General features: G+C 39.7%; 1 protein-coding gene across 1 annotated transcript; it reads right to left on the reverse strand.

Annotated features, from left to right (window-relative positions):
* Positions 1-32: 32 nt before the first annotated feature.
* sema4ba (sema domain, immunoglobulin domain (Ig), transmembrane domain (TM) and short cytoplasmic domain, (semaphorin) 4Ba) lies at positions 33-24,799 on the reverse strand. Its single transcript, XM_062421450.1, is given in 15 exon segments — positions 33-3,584; positions 3,789-3,880; positions 4,023-4,180; positions 4,620-4,735; positions 4,842-5,052; positions 5,385-5,535; positions 6,176-6,357; positions 8,996-9,153; positions 9,396-9,512; positions 9,730-9,841; positions 10,364-10,462; positions 11,236-11,298; positions 11,499-11,659; positions 24,621-24,739; positions 24,741-24,799. Coding segments are annotated over 15 exon segments (2,571 nt in total). The 3' UTR covers positions 33-2,811.
* Positions 24,800-26,640: the final 1,841 nt, after the last annotated feature.

A 26,640-nucleotide genomic window follows, 5' to 3' on the forward strand; every position in this document is an offset into this window, starting at 1 on the left:
TCAAATAAAAAAGTACCAGTTTGATCTTTATTTGAAAAATTAAAATAAAGTGCTTTTTATATACAATACAAAAAAGGAAAGAAAAAAACCCAGTAGTGATGTATTATACAAAAAAATACAATTCACAATATTTTTTTTACATTGGCAGCTGAATTTACAAAACAAATTTACATTAAAAACTCTTTTTTACTTACAATACATGTCTGAGCAACTTGTACTGTCACAAATAGAAGGCCCGACTATAGTGGTTCATTTAGAGAGCGCACGCAACGATATGTTCACTGTGGCATTCAGAGTATTATGAACCATAGAGTAGTTTAGGCTTGTACTCAAATAGAAAAGCATGTTCAGTACCTGCACATATAGATTTTTTACTAAATCACTGCCACTTTGTTTTTGTTCTGCACTTTGCAAATTTAAATATTGTTCTGATGACAGCCACTTCACCCAAAATCTGCCACTTGTTTTTTTTTTTAATAACAGTCAAAGCATGAATCGTTTCATACTGCATGATTGATTATAGCCGACCGGTCTTTGAAATTCACACAGCGCCAGTTTTGCAGTGCCATTTATGACAAATGTAACATAATACTATGCTTATCTAGGTTTTAATATATCAAAATCAGTCAGTGGTTTTTTTATGTGCTACACTTTAAAGAATACAATTTAGTCCCTGACTGAGCCACTGTAAGAAAAGAAAAAAACAACAACTCATGAGCACATACTGTACAACTCTGACAGAATCAATTTACATGTATTCACTCTTGTTTCCAAGCATTGGCCAGTCCTGTCATGCTTACAGTATAGCATTGTACTCTACAGCACTATGACCTGGTTAGTTTATTATCCCCAAGAGGCACATCTCTTGATTATTATTTCAGAAGGCATTATTCATTTTCCCCAAAAAGGCAGAATGTTGTTATCAAATCTGTGACCTGCATTAAACTAAGGCTTTTCAACATCATGTGCAAATCTCACACGTTCTGCGTCGAGCAGTGTGCCACACCATACTTCTCATTTGTGAAACTTTTATTTAATTATGATGGCCGCGTTTTAATACTAAAGCCAAATGAGACTTAAATAATATTGTAAAAATGCTTTCAAGTTACACGGACACACTGCTGAGAGAGCTTGCACTCACATGGATCATGGTTTATAATTACTACATTGTGAATAAGGAGATTAAAGGCATAATTTGTATGTTTATTACTGGATGAGAATGAAAGTTATTGCTCTTATGGTTGCCTTTTTAAAACCATTTAAGCAAGCAGAGGGAAAGTTTTCTTCCATTCAAAAATAAATAGTCAAGGCTGTACAGATGTGCGTTATTTAAAATTAGATTATGAACAGGTGTATTTATATTTATTGTTATTTCCCTTTGTGAACAGTGAAAAGCTATTTCAAACATTAAAGAATGATTATGAAAACATGTCTGTAAAAGACACTTTTGGCCACATAATTATAATAAATATTTATAATCATTTACCCTGTTAAGATAAATCAGCAGCCAAAGAATTATATTATCATTATTATACTGGACCCTCGTCTCTTATCGTCTGTTTCTATGAGGCCAGTCGTTCAGAGTTTCGTTATCTTCCTGTTCCACCAGAATGGCTAAAAATCTCTTGCATACTTAGTTAGTGTAATGAGAGTGTGTATGTGTGTGCTTGGGTGTGTGTTTGCAGTGCGACTGATCTTGAAGTAATTAACAGCGCCAACACCTTTGTGCTTACTCAGTCTGGAGGTGAGGTTTTCTTGGTGTTTACCTCACTTCACATTATTTGCTTTGCATAGACTGCCTATCTCATGAAGAACAGCATGAAAATACCTGGAATGGGCTTTTCTTCCTCCCTTTATCACATTTAGTGAAAAAGACAACAACCCCTGCTGAAAGTCAGGCTTCCACAGAGAAAGATTTGTATCGACTAATAATACCAATACTAAAAACATTTCTGTCAGTCTTCATTTGTGACTACTGTATATAATAATCTATTTTTGGTGTGTAGTGATTGAGGTGGTGAGAGTTTCTACAACATTTCCGCTGAGGTGATCTCTTGTTGTTTTTCTTCCACTTAAATCTTTTTTGATCAACTACCTAACCTCTCAGCACAACTATTCTTCTCTGAATTCTGCATTTAAACTTGTTATATTTTAGCCCAAATGATGAGTATACTTATGTGAATGCACACTGGCTATATAAGCAACGGTGACAGGACTTTTTTAAATTTTTTTCCTCTCTTGCCTGCCTACCGACTTGTTAAAGTCTAGTCTGGTGTGAGTGTTTACCTTGCTACAGTACAGTACATAGTGCATAGCCTCAGTAAAGGTCAGGCTCTTACCACATGACAGAAAAACAAAAAAAACAGCAAACACTGTGTGAGCTGTTAGTGAGAACATGTTTGAAAGTCTGCCTTTCAAAGCATTACCGTCAGATTTTATGGACGGACCGAGTGGCAATGCGATGAAATTCAATCATTGAATCATGTTGCGACACCACATCTGCTGTACGCGTGTTACATTCTATCTCTGAGCCGTACGTGAAAACGAAAAAAAAGTCTGAAGGCAAACTTGAACTTCTTCAGTGCGTCTCGAATGCACTTGAATGAGGGGCAGTGACAGGAAAACAAAAAGAAATGTACATGGACCACCGGAAGAGAACAAAATAAGACAAAGTGCAAAATCTGTGTAATGAAATGTCCCTCCACGAAGAGTCTGATGTTCCTCAGTCTCCCTTCTTTCAGGGTTTGTCTTTTTCAGCAAGTGCACACTTTCTTTTCAGTCAAGTCACTCCACATAATTATGAAGCCGGCCTCACACTATAGAGTCTTTAATCTCAGAGCCAAGCCTCACTCGTGGCCGCGGGCATGTGGGTGATATCTCTACATGGCTCTCCTTCAAGTTCAGAGGCCTCTTCTCCGACTCTGAGAAGCTCTTGCTGTTGTCGGGCGATGAGCACTCGTGCGGTGGAGTGCTGCAGATGTAGTTGTCGTTAAGGGTCTGGTAGCCCTTGTGATCTGATGCTGATGTTGTGACTGTGTTGCCATTGAGCGGCAAGTTCTCTGCCGGTTTCCCTCCTATTCTGGGCTTCTTTTGCTGTATGTTGGGGCACTCGCCCTCCTTGAGCATGGACTTCATGTGGTCGCGGTTCCTGTAGACCACAAATAGAGAGAAGACTACTAGAGAAAACGCCAGGAGGGCACACACCACGATGAGCTCATTCCAGTAGGTCTTGGTGTTGATCTGCGGTGAGCGAGCTTTGCCGGGCAGGATGATGAACCCATCCTGGGAGATCTGAGGCGTATGCGAGCGGCCTGTCAGGGTGGTGCTCTCTTGCTTGGCTTCACCCCTCACACAGTAGTTTGCCAGCAGCTGCCTGAAGCCTTCCTCCACTGACCAGCACTCGTAGGTTTCCTGTTTGTCAGCCTGAGCTACCACTACCAGCTCCCCCTCCGGGCTGGGGTAATGGAAGTGACCTGCGCTCTCGCTGAACTCCCACCTCCTTTCAGCCAAATTAGAGCGCAGCTTGCAGGGCAGCACTTTGAACGTGTTGGCTGGGATAATAATCACCTGGCATGAAGACATTTCTGTGGACAGACACAGCAGAGACAGAGTCAGATGTTGCATGAAATAGGCTGCACCACGGTATCTGGTGCAGGATTCAGAATAATAATGATTTGACACAATGAACGCAGTTTTAATCAAGACTCAAATTGAAATGCAAAGCATAGAAAAATCTGCTGCAGAGTGCTGCTGTAAATCTACGACAGTGAAGAGAAGAGTTCACTTACGTGTAGGTGGAGGTTTAGCAAACCGTGGGCTAGGCACTGTCTTGTTGCAAATAGCTGATGTGTCTGCTTCATCTACATCCTGCTGCCACGCACTGAAACACATATATTTAATTAGAAAGTGGGCTTTTCAAATGCAGGCTTTCACCATCTTATATTTGCATATTACAGAACTGTCAGACTAAAAGCTTTAGCTGCAAAACAGTTTGTAGATTATAGTGCAGAGGGATAACATACTTGCTTGGTGGAGCCTGTCTGACATCAACACATTGCCTCCCGTTCCAGGCGCAGTAGGGATCCCTGGAGAGGACGCACTCCCCACAGCTCTGATAATTAGTGCAGTTAGCTACTGGGACCTCCACCAGTTCAGAGAAGGAGGAAACATAAAGCTGACCCTGTGGAGGAGAGATGACAAAGCAGGGGACAGGAAGGAAGTGCCCCAAATACAGTTACTGGGTTACTATTTTCATCCAGAATCTTCCATGTCTGACCCTGATCTAAATACAGTACACATAGCTTTTCAGTTCTTATCACACTTTTCTTTTTAAAAAGAGTTTCTTTATGTAAAAATCTAAACAGGGTAGCAAAAAAAAGCCGGGATTCAGGAAGTTACACAGTTCCAGCTGTTACAACCCCAGATGTTTGCATTTCCCTGAGAACAAGTTGCATAGTGGTAATGAGCTCATTTAACATGAGATCTCCTTCAGGCTGTGAGTCTTCATGGCTCATAGAGTCTCTAAACTGCCAATAAATGTATTTAGTGAGCTCGTTATTGCTCCCCACCATGTGAAAGCTCTGTAAAAGTGTTTTTGTTCCCTCTGCACATCACTGTACCTTTTCAGAGTCCAGTTCAATGTGCTGCACTGGCTGGGAGTCACGGAATACCACCATCTCCTCAATGATGTGCATCTTGTTGTTAACATTAATGGCTTTATGAAGTCTCCCATCATCTGGAGAATATACAGTTTAAACGTGGGTTAATTCTATGTAGATATGAAGAAATGCAAGAAATGAATAACATGATTGATGAGGGTGAATGTGTGTGTCGTCATTTACCTGTTCCAATGAAGAGTACATTATACGCCTTGTGTGCTGCTCGGACTCGATGGACAGCGATCTGCGTGTAGCGAACGTTACGTTTCAGCAGAAGCGGCTGGCTGCGGATCACACTGTCCATCAGGAAGCGGTCTTTCACAAAATTCAGCACCTTGTCCGGCATGTGGAGTGAGGATGAGATGCCCTGCTCTCTGGCGGCGTTTGTGATACACTGTGAAGGCAACATAAGTCGTGTATTTACATACATTCACTCAAACCCTGGATAATGACACCAACTGCAGCTGCACAGCACTGCTTTGTTTTTCCCCCCACTGATTCAACTGAGATAAGACTGCCAGGAAATGAAAACGACAGAAGTTTGATAAGAATCATGTTTAGGAAGAGAGGTGGGGAATGACGCCAGTCCGACATATATCTGCTTAAGCCTTGATCGTCAGACTGATGAGCAGACAGGAACATATGAGACTCCTCATGCAGATGACATGTTGAATACTGAGGTATGTTTACTGGTTCTCCAGCAGATGGCAGCAGGCAGGTACTCACCGCTCCAGGTCGAGGCTCTGGGACCGGATGGTTGTATGTGTACCACTGCTGGGTTTCTCTGTTGACCTCACGGTATCGGCCATTGAACGCTTTCTCCACCTGATCCATAGTGAAGGAACACACTGCAGAGCTTCCTGAAGCACCCTTATACCTTCAAAAACATAAACAAGCATCTCAACAACACTTATTGATTAATTATTTTATTCTAATCTTATATAAACCCAGAAAAAAGCTCTTTGTTGAGGTTTTACACCAAACACCTGACCAACTCTGTGTAGAGATTAACTGTAATCTTGCCCTCAGGACCCGGAGTGTAGAATTACTGTGTTCGTGTTTGCCTGTTGCAAAACTTTTAAAAAAGCTTTTTGCACATGGTCCCTTCTAAAATAAAAGTAATACATTTCAAATTTAAATGAGTCCAACTTCCTCCAGACGAACCGTATGCTGCAATCAACCAAACGAAAAATATTTAGTATAGAAAATAAAGCTCACATTTTATCAACTTTCTGTAAATTTGATCTTATATCCTCTAGGTCTTACTGTCATTTGACATTAAAAAGGACAATTATATAGATGTTTACCCAACAAACGTAATGTGTGTGTAATTGTAAATTATAAACATTATAAACACTTCATGCCATTAAACTCCTCAGATTCCTGCATTTTTAAACCATACCTGCTTAGACAAAAAGATATTTATTTCTTCCATGTGCCAAACCTGAACAACATATTTTAAAGATGCCACTACATTTGTTTAGTGTTGTGTCGTCATGGTAAAAGTTAGTCCTCACCACTGAGATGTGAAGACTCCATAAAACACAGTGTTTTTCCAGTCCTCAGGGCTTGGTGTCAGCACAAACATGTCTTGGATTATATTGAAAGGGAAGCCATCGTCAGGCAGAGAGCACAAGAGTTGAGCCTTCAGGAAGGTCGTCCATTTCTTCTGCAGAACCCTCTCGCCTCCCAAGTCACCCTGTGACACAGGTAATATGTGTTGGTTAGAGTTGTTTAACATATGGCCAGTAGAGGGCGCAATAATATAAGACTGACACCTGTCTGTAGTGGTGACTGTTGACAACGCTGCTGCACGAATGGACTGATACACACGTGTGATTTGATGAGATCAAACAGGCTTGTAAAAGACATGAAATGATAATGTGCACCATGTGGCACATTACCACAACATACCTTTAAAACTATAATATACACTGAACGGTATGCTGTATAATTTTAGGCAAATAATTATGTTTTATTTATTTACCTGTGTGCCTAACAAAACAAAGACAGCACTGTGCCAAAAGGTGAATCTGTTTGAATTGACATAATTGAAAGACATTAACCTTCTATCGTAACAGCATAATGAGCTAAATCAATTGTGCCTGTAACACAGATATACTTTACCCTGAGGCAGCAGACTTCTAGGTCATGAAAACAATATACATCATCACAACTGGCTTAGATAAAAAAAACACTCAGGGCTTTGAGGAGGGCAAATGCTTTTAAATCAAAAAGAAAGAGGCATTGCTCCCCGACAATCCCTCCTCACTTGACACTATTGCTGTGATTCGGTGCCTTTGGCGCTAGCCTTCAAAGTGATGTGTGGCACGAGACCTCCTTGACAGGCACGCTAACTTGGCGACAGAGATTGTGCGATAGGATATCTGATTTACGGTATCTCATGTATAACCATTAAACATGACCTACAGAGTTTTCTAGGCATTAGGAAGGTGACAATAGATGTTATACCTTCAACAATATACTCTACAAGATACCGTTTTGGTTTTGGGGTTGTGTTTACATTCAGTCTGTGGCACAGGTCTAACGAGATGAAAGTTGGCTGGGAGAGGAAATAAGTCGTTTTTAAAATGAGCAGAGCAAAGGACCAGAGAGAAATCAGCAATGAGCTAAACTACATAAAACCCTTTAACATGAAGCTTCAATTGAGTCATTTTAGTATTACATTAATTAGAGGAAATGACACATGACCAATACTGAGCTTTTGAAGCAATTACTTATTGTAGTAACTCGGGCAGATAATGAGCAACATACAGTATACTCCGCAGACCTCCTCGCTGAACCTTTGGTTTATAATTTAATGCCATTCTGTGCTTAAACTGACTTCTGAATAATTGAAGTAAATGCATCCCATTCATTAATCCCTTGTAAAAGCATCCCTTTCAAGGGCTGTTCAAAAAGCCCCGAACATGGCAGCCAGTAATGGCTTCTCTCTGGCAAACAGAACAGTCCTGCAAATGAGAACATGTTTTGTTTTGTTTGTTCCAAGAAAAACATTGTTTATCATTTCATAGTTAGCATCAATGAAGTGAAAGCTGTGTACTAAATACCTGAAAAAACAACAAAGAGAAGACCACAGTCAGAGTTAAAAGGGATTTAGAGAGATAAGATCTAACTTAAAGATATTATTTACTTGAAAATGAATCACCATATGATAAAACTAATAGGGAATGAAACCCTACATCTAAGCAATCATCTGATTTGAAAACTTAGTTCATGTTTAACATTTTACAATTTATATACCAACTCTAAAACACATTTTTACGAATTTCTGTCCTCAGTGATGAAAGCCATTATGAACATGTTATCAAATATTTATTTAACTCTGTTAACTGGAATTGTGTTTTTAATTGGTTGTATGGAAAAACTGAGCAAACAATTACAGGAAGATGAAAAACTGCAACGCTGTGGGCGGTGTCTGGCTGTTTAACAGTCCTGTGATCACAGCTGGGCCTCCAAACACCTTGGGGTTTATATCTGACGCATATACTGGAGCTGGTGTCTCGCCTTTATCTGACAGCAAGGTGACTGTCAGGACACACACCTGGAGATGGTCAAGGCTTGAAAATAAAACAGATACTGGCTCTCTATGTGGAGCAGATTCCCAAAAAGTTGTGATTAACCATATTTTAAAAAACACACACATATTTTAGATGGTGTCTCATGACAAGTTTGAAATATTTAAAAAATGTCTTTGCTGTCCTCAAATGACAGCTCTAACTTGTCATGTTTTCTCTGAGGTGAACGTCAAACTGTCAGCCACTCTTTCTCATTCTCCCGGGACGGCGATAAACATGATTCTCTTTTCACGGATACGAGCCGCAGTCTGGTCTGCAGAACTGAGAGGAACCTGAAGAAATATTAAAATTACTTTGTGAGGTCTGCATTTTAGTTTAAAAGCCCTGAGCTAAAGTACTTCAGGTGATAATCCATTTCTGTGCATGGATCTAGTGCTACAGTAATCCTGAACCATTTCCAGTTGGCTACTGAGTCCTGCCTCAACACAAATATTTGGTGAAACATGATAAGAATAGAGGGAGGAGAGGATCTGGAGAAAACGAATCAAACATAGAGGAATGTGTTTCCTGCGTCACTGCCCAGAAGGTCTGTGAGTTATACTCATTATTTTTAAACTATAAGCAGCTTTCAGAAGACTTCACGTATGATGTATAGGAGCGTGTGCTGCACACAAACACACATACACAAACAAACCCCTTTTCCTGGTATGATAGATTCCAGTACAGGGTGTCAGGATGCGTTGCTGAAGGGTACAAAGGCTCCTTTAGATTGACTATCTGCCTTCAAGCATCACTCACCTTACACACGCGAGCGATGCGTGACACAATGGTGTTGTCAAAGAAATCAAACTCCTTTCCCGCTTCGCTGAAGAAGAAGTAAATCTTATCGTCATCGCCCACTAGGTTGCCCTTGGGCAGGCTCTCCTGTATGTAGGCAGAGCCGACAAAGGCCGGGTCTGAAAGAAAAGCAGCATGAACAATACTGTCAACCTACAGGATATGAAATTCTGGCATCTAGGGAAAGACGTCCAAATTCCCTGTTACTTCAATACAAAAAATCTGATTGTAACAATTCTGATCGTGTCAAATTCTAGACTTCTTATACAGCATACTGACAGTTTAAAAATGTGATTTATCTCATAATAGTTGTGATTTGATATTTGGAAACGTATAATAAAAAGCATTGTTAACACTTGACCTTGAAGCCAGTTCAGTGAGTTTTCTGTTTTTAGAGCAGTTCCTTGGCTTAGACTCTTGTAAATGATGGGCTCATTTCCTTGGAAATTACTGACTGTACCAGCATACAGCTCTCCATCTGCAACACAATAAGGAAGACCAGCATAATCACAGTGTTTACCATGAGGAAATGGGCATCTGCGTCATACACTGTAATGAAATCCAGAGGTTATGCCCCAATTTGTCTCCATATCAACCACCTGTATCTTGTTACTTTGCTGATTCCCAGGCTGGTGTCTATAGCATTTAAACTAAGCTTGATTTCATTGACAGCTGACAGCTATTCTGGGACCTACCAGCCATGATGGCAGTGGACTTATATTCAGGGTTGAAGGGACAGCGGCTTCGTCCGTCCTCTGTGACAATCTCACCAGTATCGCTCTTGACGAGGGAGAAATCATCTGTGTTCTGCAGAAAACACACACACCACATGTCAAGCTTGAAAGTATATCTGCAACCTGCTCTGAGAGTGACTGATGTCAGTCAGTCCTCGGGGAAAGTTGAGGCATGGATCGTTCCTGTATGTTTGTTATGGATTGTTCTAAAAGGCTTTGAAGGAAACAGAGAGAAGGACTGAAAACTGGATCGATTCAAGTAGTATAATCTGATTACATGCATTAAATATTTTGATCCATTTCCCTTCGCAACAGGAGATAATAAAATAATGCACCTTCTATCTGGGCTGAGACTCAGCCAGACTGCTAAGTGAGCTGAGAGCAGGAAGCAGCACACATCAGAATTTAGATGCTCTTCCTCTACAGTCTAATAAATAAACACCACATATAAATTCCTCCACCTCATTTCTGGAAAAAAAAACAACGTGCACTGATTGACAATTTTTCAGATTCTTCTACAACACTTGCACAGGTAGAGTCCAGTAGCACATAGCACGTCACTGAAATAAATGTTTAATACAGTATAAACACTCACTATGTAAGCACAGATGGGGCTGAAGGCGTATGTTCCACACACATACAGAGTAGTGCTGTTTATATGCAGCAAAATCTTGATGTAGTTGAAGCAATCCGTCTGTAACAGAAAAGACATGCAACAGTGTGATAAAATGGTTGAAAATTAATATTTTCTTTGCAAATACTAAGATGCAGGTTAATAAGCTGTATCCATTAAGATACATAGAGCTTAAAAATAAATATGTTACCAATTATCACAAAAACACATAAAAAAAGAGTGAATCCACTTAAATATATTCCCACTGCTATTTTATTTTTAAAGGATGTTCTCCCAAAGGATGTTTTTATTTCCTGCCAGTAAAGTTAAAAATGGAGAGAAAACATAAATGATTTGGAGATGTTGCCCCACAGTCCGGAAAAGTAATTACAAAAAAAACAACAAATTGTGAAACCAAGTGTGCACTGCAAATTGTTTTATTAAAATCAAATTTACATCCATATTTTGGTGCCAATTATTCTTTTCCATCCAGTTTTTAATATTCAAAACAAACACTGATTCCTCCTGCTGACGTGTTCACTCATAACGAGCAGGTAATCACAAAATCACAGGTTTCTAAATCTGTATGTTTACGTACTGTATACAAAAGGTAATGGAGCAGCAGGCTGATAAAAGAAAAGGAGGAATACAGGAAAAGTTTGTTTGAAAGGAAGGGGAAAAAATCCATTGTTTGAGAATGGAAAGTTACAACTTGACAGGAAATTTCCAAGTTTCTGCCACGACTCTGTTTCCAAAGTTGGCTGCAACAATGGTCAACTTAACCGAGGAGGAAAACCTGCAGTCGTGTAAATAATGTTTGAGCCATCTGAGCTTCATGCCAGCTGTTCTCTCACCTGCAGATCTTTCCCTTTGAAACTGCACTCCTCTCTCTTCCTCTCTGGTGTTTTCCATGTGAGCTACAGAGAAGATACACAGTCAGACTGCAGGCTTAATATAGTTTGGGTGTGTTATATTCACATTGGACTTCTGGGATCATATCATATTTATAACCATATTCACGAAGCACCTCGGGGATCACATTATAACTGCATTCATATTAATACAGTATACTGTATGTGGAGCTGTAGTTTACCGACTCTTGCACACTGGCTCTTACGTTTCTTTGTAGCTTCACTGCGCTGATATCAGAGAGGTTGAGAGCAAAGAGAATCTCCCTAGCTCCGACGTACAGCATGTTGTCTTCTTTACTGAGGAGGAGGGAGGTGTAGTTATAGATCCCGCTGACTGAGAAACTTTTGGTTGTTCTCTCCTTTGCATCTGAACAGAAACAGACACACAAAAAAGGTAGAATTTATTAATTAACCTGCCAATGATGAATATGAAGAGGGTATCACACAGTACATTATGACTGTTAAAGGCTGGATATGCACTTAGATATATGCAAATGACTGTATTTTGAACACGTTTCTGTGTGTGTGGGTCACAAAATGTGATGTAACTCACTGATATACTGCTGACACTGAGTCTTAATTAAGACACACTAGCACAATGTGTCACTCCTCAGAGGGACATCACAAAGATTGTTTTCTCATTTGACAACTTTTTGTGTATTTTCATGTTGATGAAAGATTTTGACAAGAATTTAGATCCCATAAAAAAAACAAATATACACCTTTAAATGTACTTAAATGACATAATCTACCTTTAATTTTAATGGAAGAGGAGGGCTGACAGGAAATTATCTGAGTGGGATCACCTGGGACTCAAAGGTGCTGGTGCAGATATGCTCCACAAACATCCTTTTGGTTGTTAAATCATATCATTATATGACCATCTACTTATTATCATCATATTAATCTGTTTCACTAGTCACACCGTTATTGGATTGGCGATCTAAAGCACAACTAACGATCAGGGCTTCATGCAGTATTTGATACTCTCAAAAAAACAAAAGCAAAATAACACTACAGAACGTAATCGATCGGACTGTCTGTGTTTGTGTGTCTGTGCAACTGCAGCCTCTAAATCCTGTCAGCTCTTCATCACAGAGAGACGAAGGAGAAGAACAGATACAGGAAGAGCAAATTCCTCATATTTCTGCGACGGTGAATGGCTTTGTTCCAACCACATTAACACCCGCGTCTGAAGCCAGGGGTTAAATCATCAGCTCTTCTAATCACTGCTTTAAAAGCCTGTGTGTATCTCAGATTTGCAGCAGCCTGAAGGCCTTCGCTGCTGGCCCAGCTTGAACAACTTGCCTTAATTGCATGCCAGCATAAACAGAAGCGGGGAGCTGATGGAAACATGAAGCGTGTGAAGCTCTGATACGCGACCTTTGCTCCTGTAATGTGACAAATTTGAAATACGGAAAAAATAACAGCTGAAAGAACTCGATTTTACCAAGGAAGTTCCACTAATATTGTTTTAATAATGTAATTTCCTGCTGTAAAGGAGTGTTGCTCTCTGTAATTTACACATAAACTTCTGCTTTAGGGGACTGTACAAAAGATACGGGGGCGGAGGGACTTTAAAAAAAAAAAAAAAAGCAAGCCCTCCCCCAGAGTTAATATTTTCTTTGAACACTCCCCGTGACTGCAGCAGCCTCCTCTCAATATGACAAAAATCTCAACATAATATCACATTTAAGACACTGAAGTTTAAATCGAAAATGTTTAAAACTTTAATAGGCAAATGCCAAATTCAAATTTAATATTAGAGTACTAGTTGCTTTATTATTGCCAGTGACTGAATGAAGTGGGCTCAATGTGTCAAATGTAACTTTTTTCTCTTTTTCTGAAGGTGGAAATGACATTTTTATGAAGAGGTTTCATCACATACAGTATATGCAGAAAAGATCCAGTGATTCTGTGTTTCTTCGTGATTATGATGAGAAAACAGACAGAACTGCTGTCCTGTGAAACTTTATGATCCATTGTGAACACTAAAGCCATCATTTATATCAATTTGAGCTTTTAGAAAAAAAGAATCTTTCCACAGAAGGTCGAAATATGAGGTGAGAAAACAAAAGAAAATTCCCTCTCTTGCTCTCCCAAAAAATGTAGCCCATCCTTCCATCAGCAAAAAGAAAACCCCCTTTACTTTATGACAGCCTTCCTTAAAGCTTTCTGTACAACCTTCAAGCCATAATCCATTATTATATACAAAAGTTATTTCAGTGTTACTATTGTCATTTAACCTATCCAGCAGTTTTCTCTGTATTTTCACTTTCAGTCTAAGAATCTCCGACTTGGCAGATTCACACTGGATTAAAACCACACATGTTGGTGGTAATCATTACAATTACGGCACTTCCCTGAAAAAAGTAATGCAGTCCAGACAGACTAAGTTGTCATTAAGTTCAAATGATAATAAGCACACTATGTGGCGCATTCTCTGCAGTATATGTGACCTGATGTAACCTCACCTCCCTGGGTAGGTACAGGAGGTTGAGAGACTTTTGTCTCCCTTGGGAAAACGGCATGTTAATAGCAGTCCATCACCACGGCAACAGAGAGCCTTACTGTAGTTAAATCTGTCTGTAAAAACCACAAGAGGCTTCACTCAGCGTACTGTACATGGACCCATTGGGGCTGTTCTCTCTCCTTTTCACTATCATTACAGGATAAATGGAATGCTGCTCTGTGCCGGTACCGTCACCGTCCCCCCCCCCCCCCCCCCCCCCGTTTTTTTCCCTCCCCACAGAGCCTTCAGCAAGTTTAACTGTGATTTACACAGAGAAAGACAAAGGCCAAAGCCTGAACCATAACAAAAGCTTTGAGGGATTTTCATAGAGGAGGATATCTACACAATTATTCTCTGGAGTCAGATCACCACTGTCATACTTAACGACCACAGCTGACGGAGAAAAACAAGTGGGCCCCTAATTGAGTATCATTAAAGAGATCCAGGAGGGTTTTGAATGGTACAAAGCTTTCCTTTTATAATTTCAGGAAACCATGAATCATCTTTCAGTATAGACTTATTGGTTATTCCTCTGAGGGGAATATAACTGTATAAATGGTGTATGAAGACAGCATGTTTTAACCATGTTCTTTATTAATAAAACAATATGATTAAAGAATTAACATGAAATGACATGAAAAAAAGACCGCCAAAAAGTTACCAATAAATATATTCAACTGACAAAAAAAGTTGGCATCACAAATCATTTCATTATAGAAACATTTTTACAAGACCACCTGACTCCATCACCTTCAACAATATTTACTTTTACTGGTAACTTTATCTGTAATCTAAAGACTAGATATCAATAATACAGCACTGAACTTTGACAAGGAATATAGACCAGGAAAAGATGCAAGACAACAAAAAGAAACCAACTTTATATACCATGATATCAGAGAACCATGATTACAGTTGAAGCCTTTAGTTTTAATGTGTTTCTACTATGGATGTATAAAGACAGACTTGCTGCAAGTTAACCTCAGTGGCCACTTACAGTACAACCACAGCTTCTGACAGGACACTTCTGCAAAACTCAAATTGAATTTTTTAACCATGGAGGTTTTGTGAAATGTTCCAACAGCCCCCCAACAAAAAATAAATAAATAAATTATGCAACATCATCCTAAAGTTAACATCTATAAACAGATATCTGCATATGAATGCACTGGAGACAGGATTTTGGGGCCGAAGTTGTCTGGTTTCTATTTGCAGTCCGAGTAGTATTGAACAATCATATTTGAGCAGGCTTTGGTTACATGCAGGTGTGAAGAGTAAAAGAAGCGGAAATGCTATCTCTGAACCCGTTGGCTATCGTCTGACAACAATTTAGCTTTTTATTCGCTTTTTATCTTTTTGTAGAGATTAGCCAAAATGCTGTATGTACTGTCTCAAGTTCCTAAGACTGTAAACAATGAGAAGTGCACGGAAGAGGAAGTTTTGGCCCAAATATCCGTTATCCACTTACTACACCAGAAACCTAGAAATATTGGTCATTAGCTCCCAGAGGCAGAATCGTCGTCAGGCAGACAGCCGATGGGTTTAGATATTGTCCTAAAGTGAGGTCAATGAGAAATTATGATTTCCTTTTTCCTTTTCCTTATAATCTGACATCCTGCAGAACAAAACTGTTAAAATAAGTAAAGTTAGCATGTACTTGAACTGACTCTCAGGCATTCTGGACATGAATGGGCAGCAACACAGTCCTGAAACCACAAAACCAGGATACAATAACTATTGGAGGTCAAACACTGTGCAGGTTGTTATCCTAAAAAAACAACATCACAAGCCCGAGTGTATCCTACTTGAACTCGCCCTAAACTCAACTCCACATATGCCACAGTCTCTTAGAGAATCCCCTCCATTGTTGTTTGACTGTCTGAGGTTGATTCCTGAGGGGCCGTTCATGACAATGCAGCCCCAGAAATGTTGTGGTGTGTATAAGGAAGAGGGAAACACACAGGACGGTTTAGACGAAGCACTTAAGAGGAGAGAGAAGAGCAGCTTGTATGTGGAGCCACACAGAGGGCAGCCAAGTGGCCATCATGTCACTACTGAAGAGGTACAACATACAGTACTACACGTACTACAGAAGTTCATCCTTGTTGTCGTCCATCTTGCTTTCCTTTTGTAACATAACCTTTGAAAAGGCTTTCTCATAAAGTATACATGGCCGCTCCATTGAAGTGCATCACCCGACTGGAGGACGTTATTTTTAGGGTCTATTTATATTGAAGTGGTTATGATCAGGTTGCCACATGTGCCCACTGCGACCACACAGTGAGTAAGCAACCATTTCTCAGATGAACAGTTAAAAGATGATTACATGTAGAGCTACAATTAGTTTGTTTTTGTGATCAATTTTTTCGTTTTATTAACAGTCAGTGACATTCGTTTCACAATGATCAGCAATAGAAAAATGACAGTCATTCTCATGATGAATAACAACAGTATGCACTATCAGTATCCAATAATAATGGTAACAGAAAATAAGGAAAAAGAAGATCCACAGGATCCAGGCCACTACCCCCAATGAGTGATCCTGCAACAATTAGACCTAGTTGACTGACAGAAAATGTATTTCCCGAAATCAGTTGATCCTTTTGACATTTATTTTTAATCCTCTGATTTCTGGTTTATGTAGTCCTCTATGATAGTAAATTAAATATATTTGGGTTATGGACTGCTGTTTGGGGAAAAATCCCAACTATGTCACATTTGAGACATCATCTTGGACTTTGGGAAACTGTGATCGACATTTTATAGAAGAGACAACTATAGATTATTTGAGAAAGTTAATCAATTGTTAGATGTTGCCTTAATTACTTGAGTAACTTGTTATGGAAGTAAGCCTTTTAACTCGTATTTAAAGGATCAGTTCATTGAAATTACAAAGACCTACAGGTAGGCAACAAGCTAAAAGAAAAATGCAAACAAATAGTTAAAGATGCTTTGATACAGGCGCCACTGAATGGTTTGATGAATTTGAAGATTATATGAATCACAGTCAGCGGATCTCAACCCAGTTTAACTTGTGTGGGAGATTTTGGACTGACATATTTGCCACTATCATCAAAAACAACAGTGTTCATCCCTCCAGTAGAGTTACAAAGACTGAAGCACACTGGAGCTGTTCTGGTCTCTTATGATGGACCTTACTGTAAGACCTGATGTTGGTTTTTCACCTATTTATTCCAGGACCATCTGCAGTCCTGACAACATTTAAAAATTAAATTTGAAGGACTCAACAGGCACCTCTCTTACTAGATACAATTCCTCTGTTAAATTAAACTGTCAAAATGTTTCACTGAAACAACAAGAAATAAAAATAGTCCCCAAGAAAATGTTCCACAGTGAGGTCTTTTTATTATCCTCAATACCGGAGAAAATGTTTTTTTGCAAAGACATATTACCATTGAATGTTTCAAACATATTTTTTTCAATTCTTTAAACAACAAACAATATTTCATTCATCTCCACTGTGTTAAGTAGAATATCTTTCAGAGGCAGATATCTTTAAAAAAAACTCAGCACATAACACCAAAAAAATCAGCTTGGCCTGAAGTTCTTTATATTCTGTGTGATCTAGTTGTAACAAATGGTCGAATTTTACATCATGTAACTCAAGAAAACTAAATAAAGCCAAACTACTCTCCACTCTGCTGTATCTGCTGGACTGATGGTGGCAACACTGGTCACAGGTCAAGCAGAAAGACGACCTTCTGTCTAACTGAAATCTGAAAACACTAAACAACGAGAACGGAAACCAGCAGGCAGAGCTGGAGGGCTTTACACCTCGCTCTATCACTGTTACCCTTCCTTGAGTCTGAGAGAGCAGCTTTGTCTGGTTCACTTCTGTGACCTCTCATAAAAGTGCATGAACAGAGCACTCAGTGGTTCAACCTCTGGCAGCTGTAAGCAATATGAGATCACTGCCATTATTATGTAATTAAGAGTAATTTCTTCAAATGACACTGCTAAATGGTTTGAAATACTTGTCTAGACTGGCTTGCTAATCTATTTAGAGGGGAAATTAATTATATTGGACTTCAAGGAATCCTGCTACACTTTTGCTGCTGATTTCCTGATGAGTCTGTGTCCAAAAAAGTCCAACGATAATTAAAAGCTTGAAATATCGCCTCCAGAGAGGAACTGTGGAGTAATTTGTTCTTTGGTGACAGAGATCTAAGTGCCTTCTTTTGTAGGGCATCTATAACAGGCTGATTCAATCAGTGTGCTCTTTTATGAAGGGACTGCCTTTATCAGTTCTTACAGCTGTATGTTGAGGAGATCAGAAGGTTGCATACTTCATCTAAAGCACCTGTTCTTGTTTACTTACAGCAGACACTCAAAAAAGTATTGTCACAGACGGATACTGTTTATGAGTGGTTAAATCTGTTCAAACAGGCTGAAAATGCAGATTATTGTCACTGTTAAAAACAAGGCAGTCACAGTCCATCAGTAGATGACCTGAAAACAATGGCTGCCACTATTTACTGGGATCAAAAGCAAGCAAAAGACTTGTGATGGATCATCTTTAAGAGGCACCAAGGGCATCAGAAACCAAACTTTAAGTCTTCTGAACATGAACATGACTACAGTCTCACCTTTAAAGGATGCTGGTAACAAACAGTCTGATCACAACTACTCACATTTTAAACAGAGCTGAACGTTTAGAAGTTACATGAAGCGTACTTTGAAGAAATTGATTTCTTTTATTAAATCAAACCTACAAACCTATGAAGAAAGTCATGAAGCTATGCAACTAACCTTACTTTAACCATATTATACACTTAAATGTAACCTTTTTTTTTAAAGGTAGAAAAAATTGACATTATGATAATAAATATTCTCTAATATGTGACAAAACATGATAAGAAGATTCAAAACTAAAATTTGGGTTTGGTTTATAAACCAAATTGTCTGGACCACTTTCCATCACTGTGACTTTTTACTCAGTTTACTAATTCTCTCTCTATCAAGATGGAGACAGCCATTCGATGTCTGACGTTAAGAAATCTAAGAAAATAGTTTGAGGTATCCAAATTCTGTTTGGGGATACTTTTTCAGTTTTCGTTTTAACCAAATTATTGATATCAGATGTCTGAGGTGGTGGAAATGACATGTGATGGATCGGCTTTTGAAAACAAAGACACGAGACAAAAATTACACACCAGCCACAAATCTCTTTTCTTTGTCTTCATCTGCGTACTGTACATGTTCAAGGACTTAGAACAGATGAACCTGTGTAAATCCAATTGCTCTGAGAAGAAGTGATTAAAAGCCTCTGCTGAGAGTGAGACATCGACTGCTGCCACAGGAGGCCGCAGTGCCACTAGGTCGGTGTCAGAGCAGCGCAAGAACTCCCACTATTGTCACATTGACTGGTGACACCAAGACAGAAAACAGGCCACACTGGAGCTAACTGAATTATACCAAGTCTTTTTAAACTAGTGATTAAAAGCTGCTGCTAGATGGGTAATTGTGTGGGAAACTAGACATGGGAAGTGGAAGGACAGAGACTGATGCATCTGGAATACATTAAGACAACAGGCTGAGAGGGTCAATTCACCAGGAGATTCATTAGGAAAGCTGTGAGCCTGCCGTTGGTATTGCTAGCTTGGGTGGCTGCATCTTGTTAGTCGGATATTGTCTCCACCACCAAGTCACATTGTAAATTCTGCAAATACTCTGAATGCCAAGGAAATTGTTGCATGGAGCCTCAAGAAGAGAAGATAAATAACGTAAATAATGTGCATTATGTGTTAGCAGAGCAGGGATGAGTAATAACAAGCTATGGTGAGGCAATTTATTAGGGGGATTGAAACAAATTAATCTGTTAACATTTAAATAAAACAAACCTGTTAAAACTATTAAAAGAGCCTCCAACTCTTCAGGGATTCTTTTCCCATGAAAATGCTGATAGGCCGGTGTGTTGGTCAGGGAGCAACGAGGGTTGAGCCCAGATTAACCACAATAATGAAAAGCAGCTGGTGGTTCATCAGGAACTCACCATGACCCCTTTCCCCCAGAGATAACATCAAAAACAGGGGTACTGTACATGAGGTCATGACATGTTTCTAACTGTACAGCTGCACTCTGACCTGAGCGGCCTGACAGCACGCTGTGTAATTACAGTAGCAGCAGAGAAACGGTCCTAACAACACCTGAAAAATGCAGAGTGATGGGAGTGTTTTTACAGGGTCTGTTGAGTTTGATGTATATCCCCCATCCTGGTGGACTGGACAGAGTTAGTGTCAAAATCAACGATCTGTCTTCTAATGATGGATTGAGAACAATCAGACGGAAACTGATCAGTCACACATACAGTGTATGATACAGAGTACAGATGTTGCTACATCATAAAATCACCATTTGTTGTATTTATATTTATATTTAAATACATTATTACTCTGATTCAAGTTCATCTATAAAACAATAATAACATGCAGCTTTCTTTTCCACTTCAATGCAATCTATGAAACAGAAAACCTGTTTGGTGTCTTTATCAAGAAGAAATATTAAAATAAATTGCTTGACAAAAAATATTCACTTTCACATTATAATTTGAAAACTGTGGCAACCATTTTATCTATTAATTTATTTTGTCTATGAAATGTCGCAGAGCCCAAAATTACATCTTCAAATTACTTGTTTTGTTCAACTAAAAAATCTATAACCCAAAAATGTTTAATTCATATCATACAAGAGCCGTATCAATTACCAAAATTGTCCAAGATCAATTTTTATAACAATCAACTAATTGAATAATTAACTAATCATTTCAAATCTACAATTTATAACTTTTCTTTGTGGTCTACTGATATGTGATGGGCCCTGATCACTATTTTCTGATTGTTCAGTTAACCAAAACTATAATCAATAAACTAAGTCATAATAAAATAATAGTAGAGTCAAATCAGAAGAGTCACTATAACTTTCCATACTGATACACTTTTTTTAAGTTTTTAACTAGTAATCTGGTGAATTATGATTAAACATCCACACCAGGAAAAGCTGCTGTTCAGCTATGTGGCACCGAAACAGTATTGAAAAGTTGTTATCTCACTTGACGCTGCTGTCATTGTGAATTACTTGAGAGTGGTTGATTCAACTGGTCGAGACACGACAGCTTTTGAATAATTAATAACACTTCACTCCCAGTGTGGCTGTGGGCATGGCCTCTAAACAAAATTACAGCACAGCCGTCCACACACATGATGTCTGACAGAGGACCGAGCAGCTCAGCGGGCAAACACAGGCAATGTAAACAGCTTATAGGTGTACCTTTAAATAGTTTCCGAACACTCTAAGGCTTAGAGTGTTCGGAAACTAAGCCATGCAGCATGGTCTGTGTTAAAGCCTGGAACAAAAGCGGAGAGAAAAGCAGATGCAGGCTCTACTCCCTGAACCCATGATCCGTCCTGATAGGCGCATAATGAGAACCAGACAAGTGTTCACACCATAACACATACAAATCCCCATTCATTATTCATGGCAGATTACCCTCTTCATTAAGGCAGAGGCGGGGACCGCGGGACAGAGAGAGAGAGAGCAAGAGAGAAGAGGAGGGGAAGCTGCGAAAACGTTACCGGATGAGGAGCAGCCAAGCAGGGCTCTGGCCCGCCTACCCTACTGAAGTCAAAGCATGCAATCCATCCAGCTAACTGGCATCCAAATAGAGGGCCAGAAAGCATGACGAGGCCAGGCGGTTTCTGCTGTATAAAGTTCAGGTCCCCAAGGCCTGCAGCCCTGCATTCAGCTTTGATACTGTAAACTAAATGTGACAAAGCCCTTCTGCGGGAGGCTGGGAAATGTCAGTGTAGTAAAACCAACATTACCACAGCAAGACAACTTCTATCACCAGTCCCTGCTAACCTTCACCAGCGGGATAGAGCGTGGCTTTTTTTTTTTATTCAAAAACTGGCAAACACCAAAATTACACTGAAGTCTGTTGGGGAGTATAGGAATTTTTGTCAGACTTACTGCAAAAGCCAACTAGTGGATTCCAGGTGACTCTGAGCCCCTAGCCATGTCAAGAATGGTTAGTGAGACGTGATAAAATGACTCCTTGTTAGGTTTTATAGTGCATGAAAACAACCTCTGTTGTTAAAGCTGTGTTATTTCCTGCAGGACCCAGAATCCAAAAGGTCAAAGCTTATCAGTGTGGTTAAAGTTACAGCAACATAAATGATACTGCAAAACAAGCTGACTGAGCCTTAGGTTAGCTACAATAATATTACTAAAAAAAAGACACAAAATAGAAAAGACAAGCCTCTCCTGTACAGAATGTAAAGCACATATACAGTCTGGTCCTCTAAGTTTTTTTAACATTTGGGTTTTTCATGTTTTACGGTGGTGTTTAATATTGGCTGCGCGCCCTAAAAGCAAAACTTTCCATCCAAACGGGGAGAAGTGTGAATGTGAAGCGTCTTTTCAGTGAGTAACTAATGGTGTGTGTTGTTGTGAAACGCTCCGCCGGGCCGAGCTGCAGGCTTTGTCGTGGCTGGCAGGTGAGAGAGATTACCTGTTGGTATAGAGGTTCGACATGAGGGAACGAACAAGCTCAGACAGGAAAGATGGCTGACCTAATTGAAAGCTTGCCTGTCTACAAAATTAGACCAATGCTGGAATTTTTTTTACCCATGTCTATAATAGATCACGAGCACAGATCCATCAACACAATCCGCCTTGACATTAAGACTCTAATGAGTCACTAACCGCAGTTCAGTCATTGAAAGCCTGCATTGATCTCATAATCCATCATTTTGTTACATACAAAAGCACGCAAAACGTTTAAAACCAACTAGTCATCTTGACTTTACTGTAGCTTCATTTGAATAATTAAATCAATGATCATACCATCACTGTTTGGTCCCCATGGCAGCATCAATGAAGAGAGCATACCAAATCATGCTGCACAGAAATCTAGCAAAAAAAGGCGAATATCCTCAACATATTTGTTACTAAGCTGGCTGGATGGTATGTTATTCTGCAAGCAAACAAAGAAGTACAGCTTATATAAGAGCAATACCTCTCAGTGCTCGTGAGACTATGTCAGACTGCCCTCAGTAAGTCTCAGCACAATGGCCCTGTTCATTTTCTAATTGCGTCTGATCTGTAGGTACTCGACAGAGCCACCCCAACGGAGCTGCCATTCACAGCGCAGATTTACATGGATTTTAAATCATTATGGTGTAGAAAAACACCATTTCACCCATCTAAATCCCTTTAGCTCTTACAATGGACTAGGGTTGTGAACGATAAATCGATGCGACCGGATATTCGGTTCAACAAGTGAGAGATATGGCTGCATCGGTAGCAGCCTCCTCAATCGATACGAATTAGCCATGAATTCCTAGATGAATCGGTTGTAGAGTCATGGATCGGGTATCGCGAGACTTGGAATCGGTTGGCGGCATCACACACGCGTCAGCGTCTCTAAAACAACGCGAGAGCTGAAGTTGCCAGTGAAACTCCCTAGCTGCCTAGCTGGTATTAGCATGAGTGATAAACAAGCAGACATCCCAAATCTCCCGGAAGTTCCGGGAGTCTCCTGCATATCGATGGCGACTCCCTGACGCCTGCAAATGAGATGTAATCTCCCAGAATCTGGAGTAAACGAGCAAGAGCGCTAGAGAGTGACTGCGCGTGTGTGTGTGTTTGTGTGACTATAAATGCAGTGTGTGTGAGAGCAAAGCGTCCTTATAGCTCTGTGTTACCGCTTATTAGCACGATTGCCCCCCCCGGACAGACAACGATCGCACCCCTGCCCCCGGACCACCAACACCTAGTGTAACCCCCCCCCGCCGAATGGACCTCCCTGTAATGACTTTCTGCAGGTTGGGATGTGACAACAGGGAAAATGCACAGGCATACTGTAAGTGAACTACTTTATTGTGTGTGAGGTAAAAGCAATAATGATTGTTGACTTGTCAGTCAGACTTAGAGTAACTGCCATATGAGAATATAAATGTAGGGCAGCACTTTGGATCAGATTACCTTTCCCAGGTCAAAAAGCAGCAGTTTGATTTATTTTATACATATGTATTTATTTTCTCTAATGTTTTACATAAAGCACTTGTCACTGTGTGTTAAGCATTGTTGAGATAATTGGCTTCTTTATTTTATAAAATATCTACAACAAATATTAACCGTAGAATCAAATCGTATCGTTCTTACACTATATCGAATCGTTTTTTAATCGAATTGTAACCTGTGTATCTAGATGCATATCGAATCGTTTATCAGAGAGAGATGTGCAACCCTACAATTGGACACATATGAAGTGCATTGATTTTTTTTTCAGTGGGCAGAGTTAATGAGTGGGGACACCACTGGGAATTACATAATCTTGTGTCTTGTGGGCAGGATGTTAGGATAATGAAATGTAGGTATAATTTCTTAAAATCAGTAAATGCAGCAGCTTTTTTGTTGATCACTCATGTTATTCTTCCCCTGTGATATTAAAGATCAAATATGTTGCAGTTACGTCAAGTTTCACCTCTGGCCAGCTGTGAGCCACGACTAAAAAAACAAAAACAACAGCTGTGCTTTTTTTTTGACAGTTTAGGTGAAATAAATGATGCCCAAGACACCCCTAAAGCTAAAGTCACACAGGTTTAGTCAGACTACCTGAAGCTGCACGTCCTTCACGGATATATAACAGCCTGATGAGTCAGTTATATTGCATTCAAGTGAACATACACATGTGATGCCAGTACTCCATGTAACCATACATGAAAAAAAACACCACCCACAACTGTATTTCTGCAATGACTCTGTAATTATTTAGTGAAGAAATTGATAAACTTACTGTAGGAGAAGGTGAGGCGTGGAGTGACGTCGCTTTCTGTGGCAGCTGTATGAAAGCAACCAACAAGTAGAACAGTGCAGGCTGCGAGACAGAGCCAAGCCATACTCATTGTCCACATGCCTCCCCAGGAACGCCGGCCAAGTCGCAGAATTTGCCTTTCAGGTTTTTGGGGAATTCATGAAGAGCGTCTTTTTTTTCTTTAAACCTGTGTTTATTTTCTCTATCCCCCTCTCCCTCTTTCGCCCTCTCTGTTCATGCAGCTCCAGGCTCCTTGAATAGAAGGCCTTTGCACTGTAGTGAAGCCGAGGCGCTCTTTCGGGTTTGCAGATGACGGATGCTGGTCTGGAATGATGAACTGTGACCTCAGATCAAGACAGAAAGCATACACCAATCAGCCTCCATGCTTACACGATACCGCAGGGTCTCGGCTGAGATCTGTAAAGATGCAGAAAAACAACATTAGAGCTGGAACAAACTATGGATTAATGCATTGGTCAAATGATAGAAAAATAAACTATTATAATAATCGATTACTTGTTTAAGACGTTTTTAAGTAAAAAGTCAAACTTTGTCGTATGCAACCGTGGAAAACGTATGATGGATTTTTTCTTTCCTTCCATTTTATAGGCATTAAAGTCAGTAATTGAACAAAGATACTGCATGATTATTGTTAGTTCCTTACCTTAGTACCTATAATGGATAGCATAAAGTTCAAGAGTGCGCAGTAACAACTCCAGAGCTAATAGGTAAAAACATTTTTATGAATTTGGGCTGAAAAAAAATGAAAGTCTACTTTCTCCTTCAATGTGTCTCACGCTGACCTTGTCACTACACACTACAAATCAGGTTACACAGTATTGCTTTCAGTTTCTTTTCAGAGGGTTACGAAAGCGTTAGAACTATATTGATGATCATTAACAGAATACTACACAAACAAGCGTTGAAGGTGTGTTTGTCTGTGCCCAAACTTTCAGGTCAAGTTAAAAGTAGTTTATAGTTCCAGTTACTTACAAGAAACTTCACACTCCTTAAAAAATGCTATCTGCTTATCTGAACTGCTAGTGCTCTTTTGTTCACTGCACTTCACTGAAAAGAAAGCAGCAATTTCTTGGAAATCGTTGCTGAAGCTCAAAGACAATGAAAAGGTGTGTAACCCAGATAACAGCTCACATTACAGGAATGACAGGAGCTACTGTGCCACAGTTTTCTTTGGTTAAATTTTGATTCATTACTGAGTGGGGAAAAAGTGAAGTGTCAATACATTACAGCCACTAATTCTGTACTATGTTTAGATTCCCACGGGTCATAGAGGGCTTCGGTTCGGCCCGTTTTCAGTTTTGATGACAAATTAATGGAGATAAAAGTGCCTAAGGCCATTGTAACATAGTTGAATATTTGCATAGGCCAACTGCTTCAATTCTCCTGGAATTTATATAAATCACTGCTGTTACATTTGAGTTGTTCTTGTCATTCAATAGTTGACACTGGATAATTCCTTTGTCCACAACTTCTACAACAATTCTTAAGAAAATAAAGAAAGAAGCCACAAGACAACTATTACACCAGTAATGGAGTTATGGGCCAATTCATTAATGATGATAAATTGAACGTAATGAGACGTGAAGAGAAATTCGATACAGACAAACCAGTTACCAGTGCAAACACTCTGCTGCAGTTGCCACGGGGAGCTCTTCATTAAACGCAACCAACAGGAGATTCAGTTTCATGTGAGGTATGGCAATCAATAGCAAAAGGTAGAGAGTGAAGCTATTCCTGGTTTCTATCAAGGGGCTCCTGACTCTTAGTCAATAAGCAGTCTGACGTGAGCTGCAAACACAGACATCTCCAAAATCTGAGCTGGGAAGATGACATTTGGAGGAGGAGGAAGGCCATGATAAAGGCCAGAGAACAAGACACAAAGAGTGTTATTTCTACAGAGGCAGTGACACACAGATGGGAGCTGAATAGGAGAAATACAGGCAGACTCTGTTCGGTCAATTAAGTCTAGGAAACTGTTGAG

This window comes from Scomber scombrus, chromosome 6 (assembly GCF_963691925.1).
Source record: "Scomber scombrus chromosome 6, fScoSco1.1, whole genome shotgun sequence".
Lineage (NCBI taxonomy): Eukaryota > Metazoa > Chordata > Actinopteri > Scombriformes > Scombridae > Scomber > Scomber scombrus.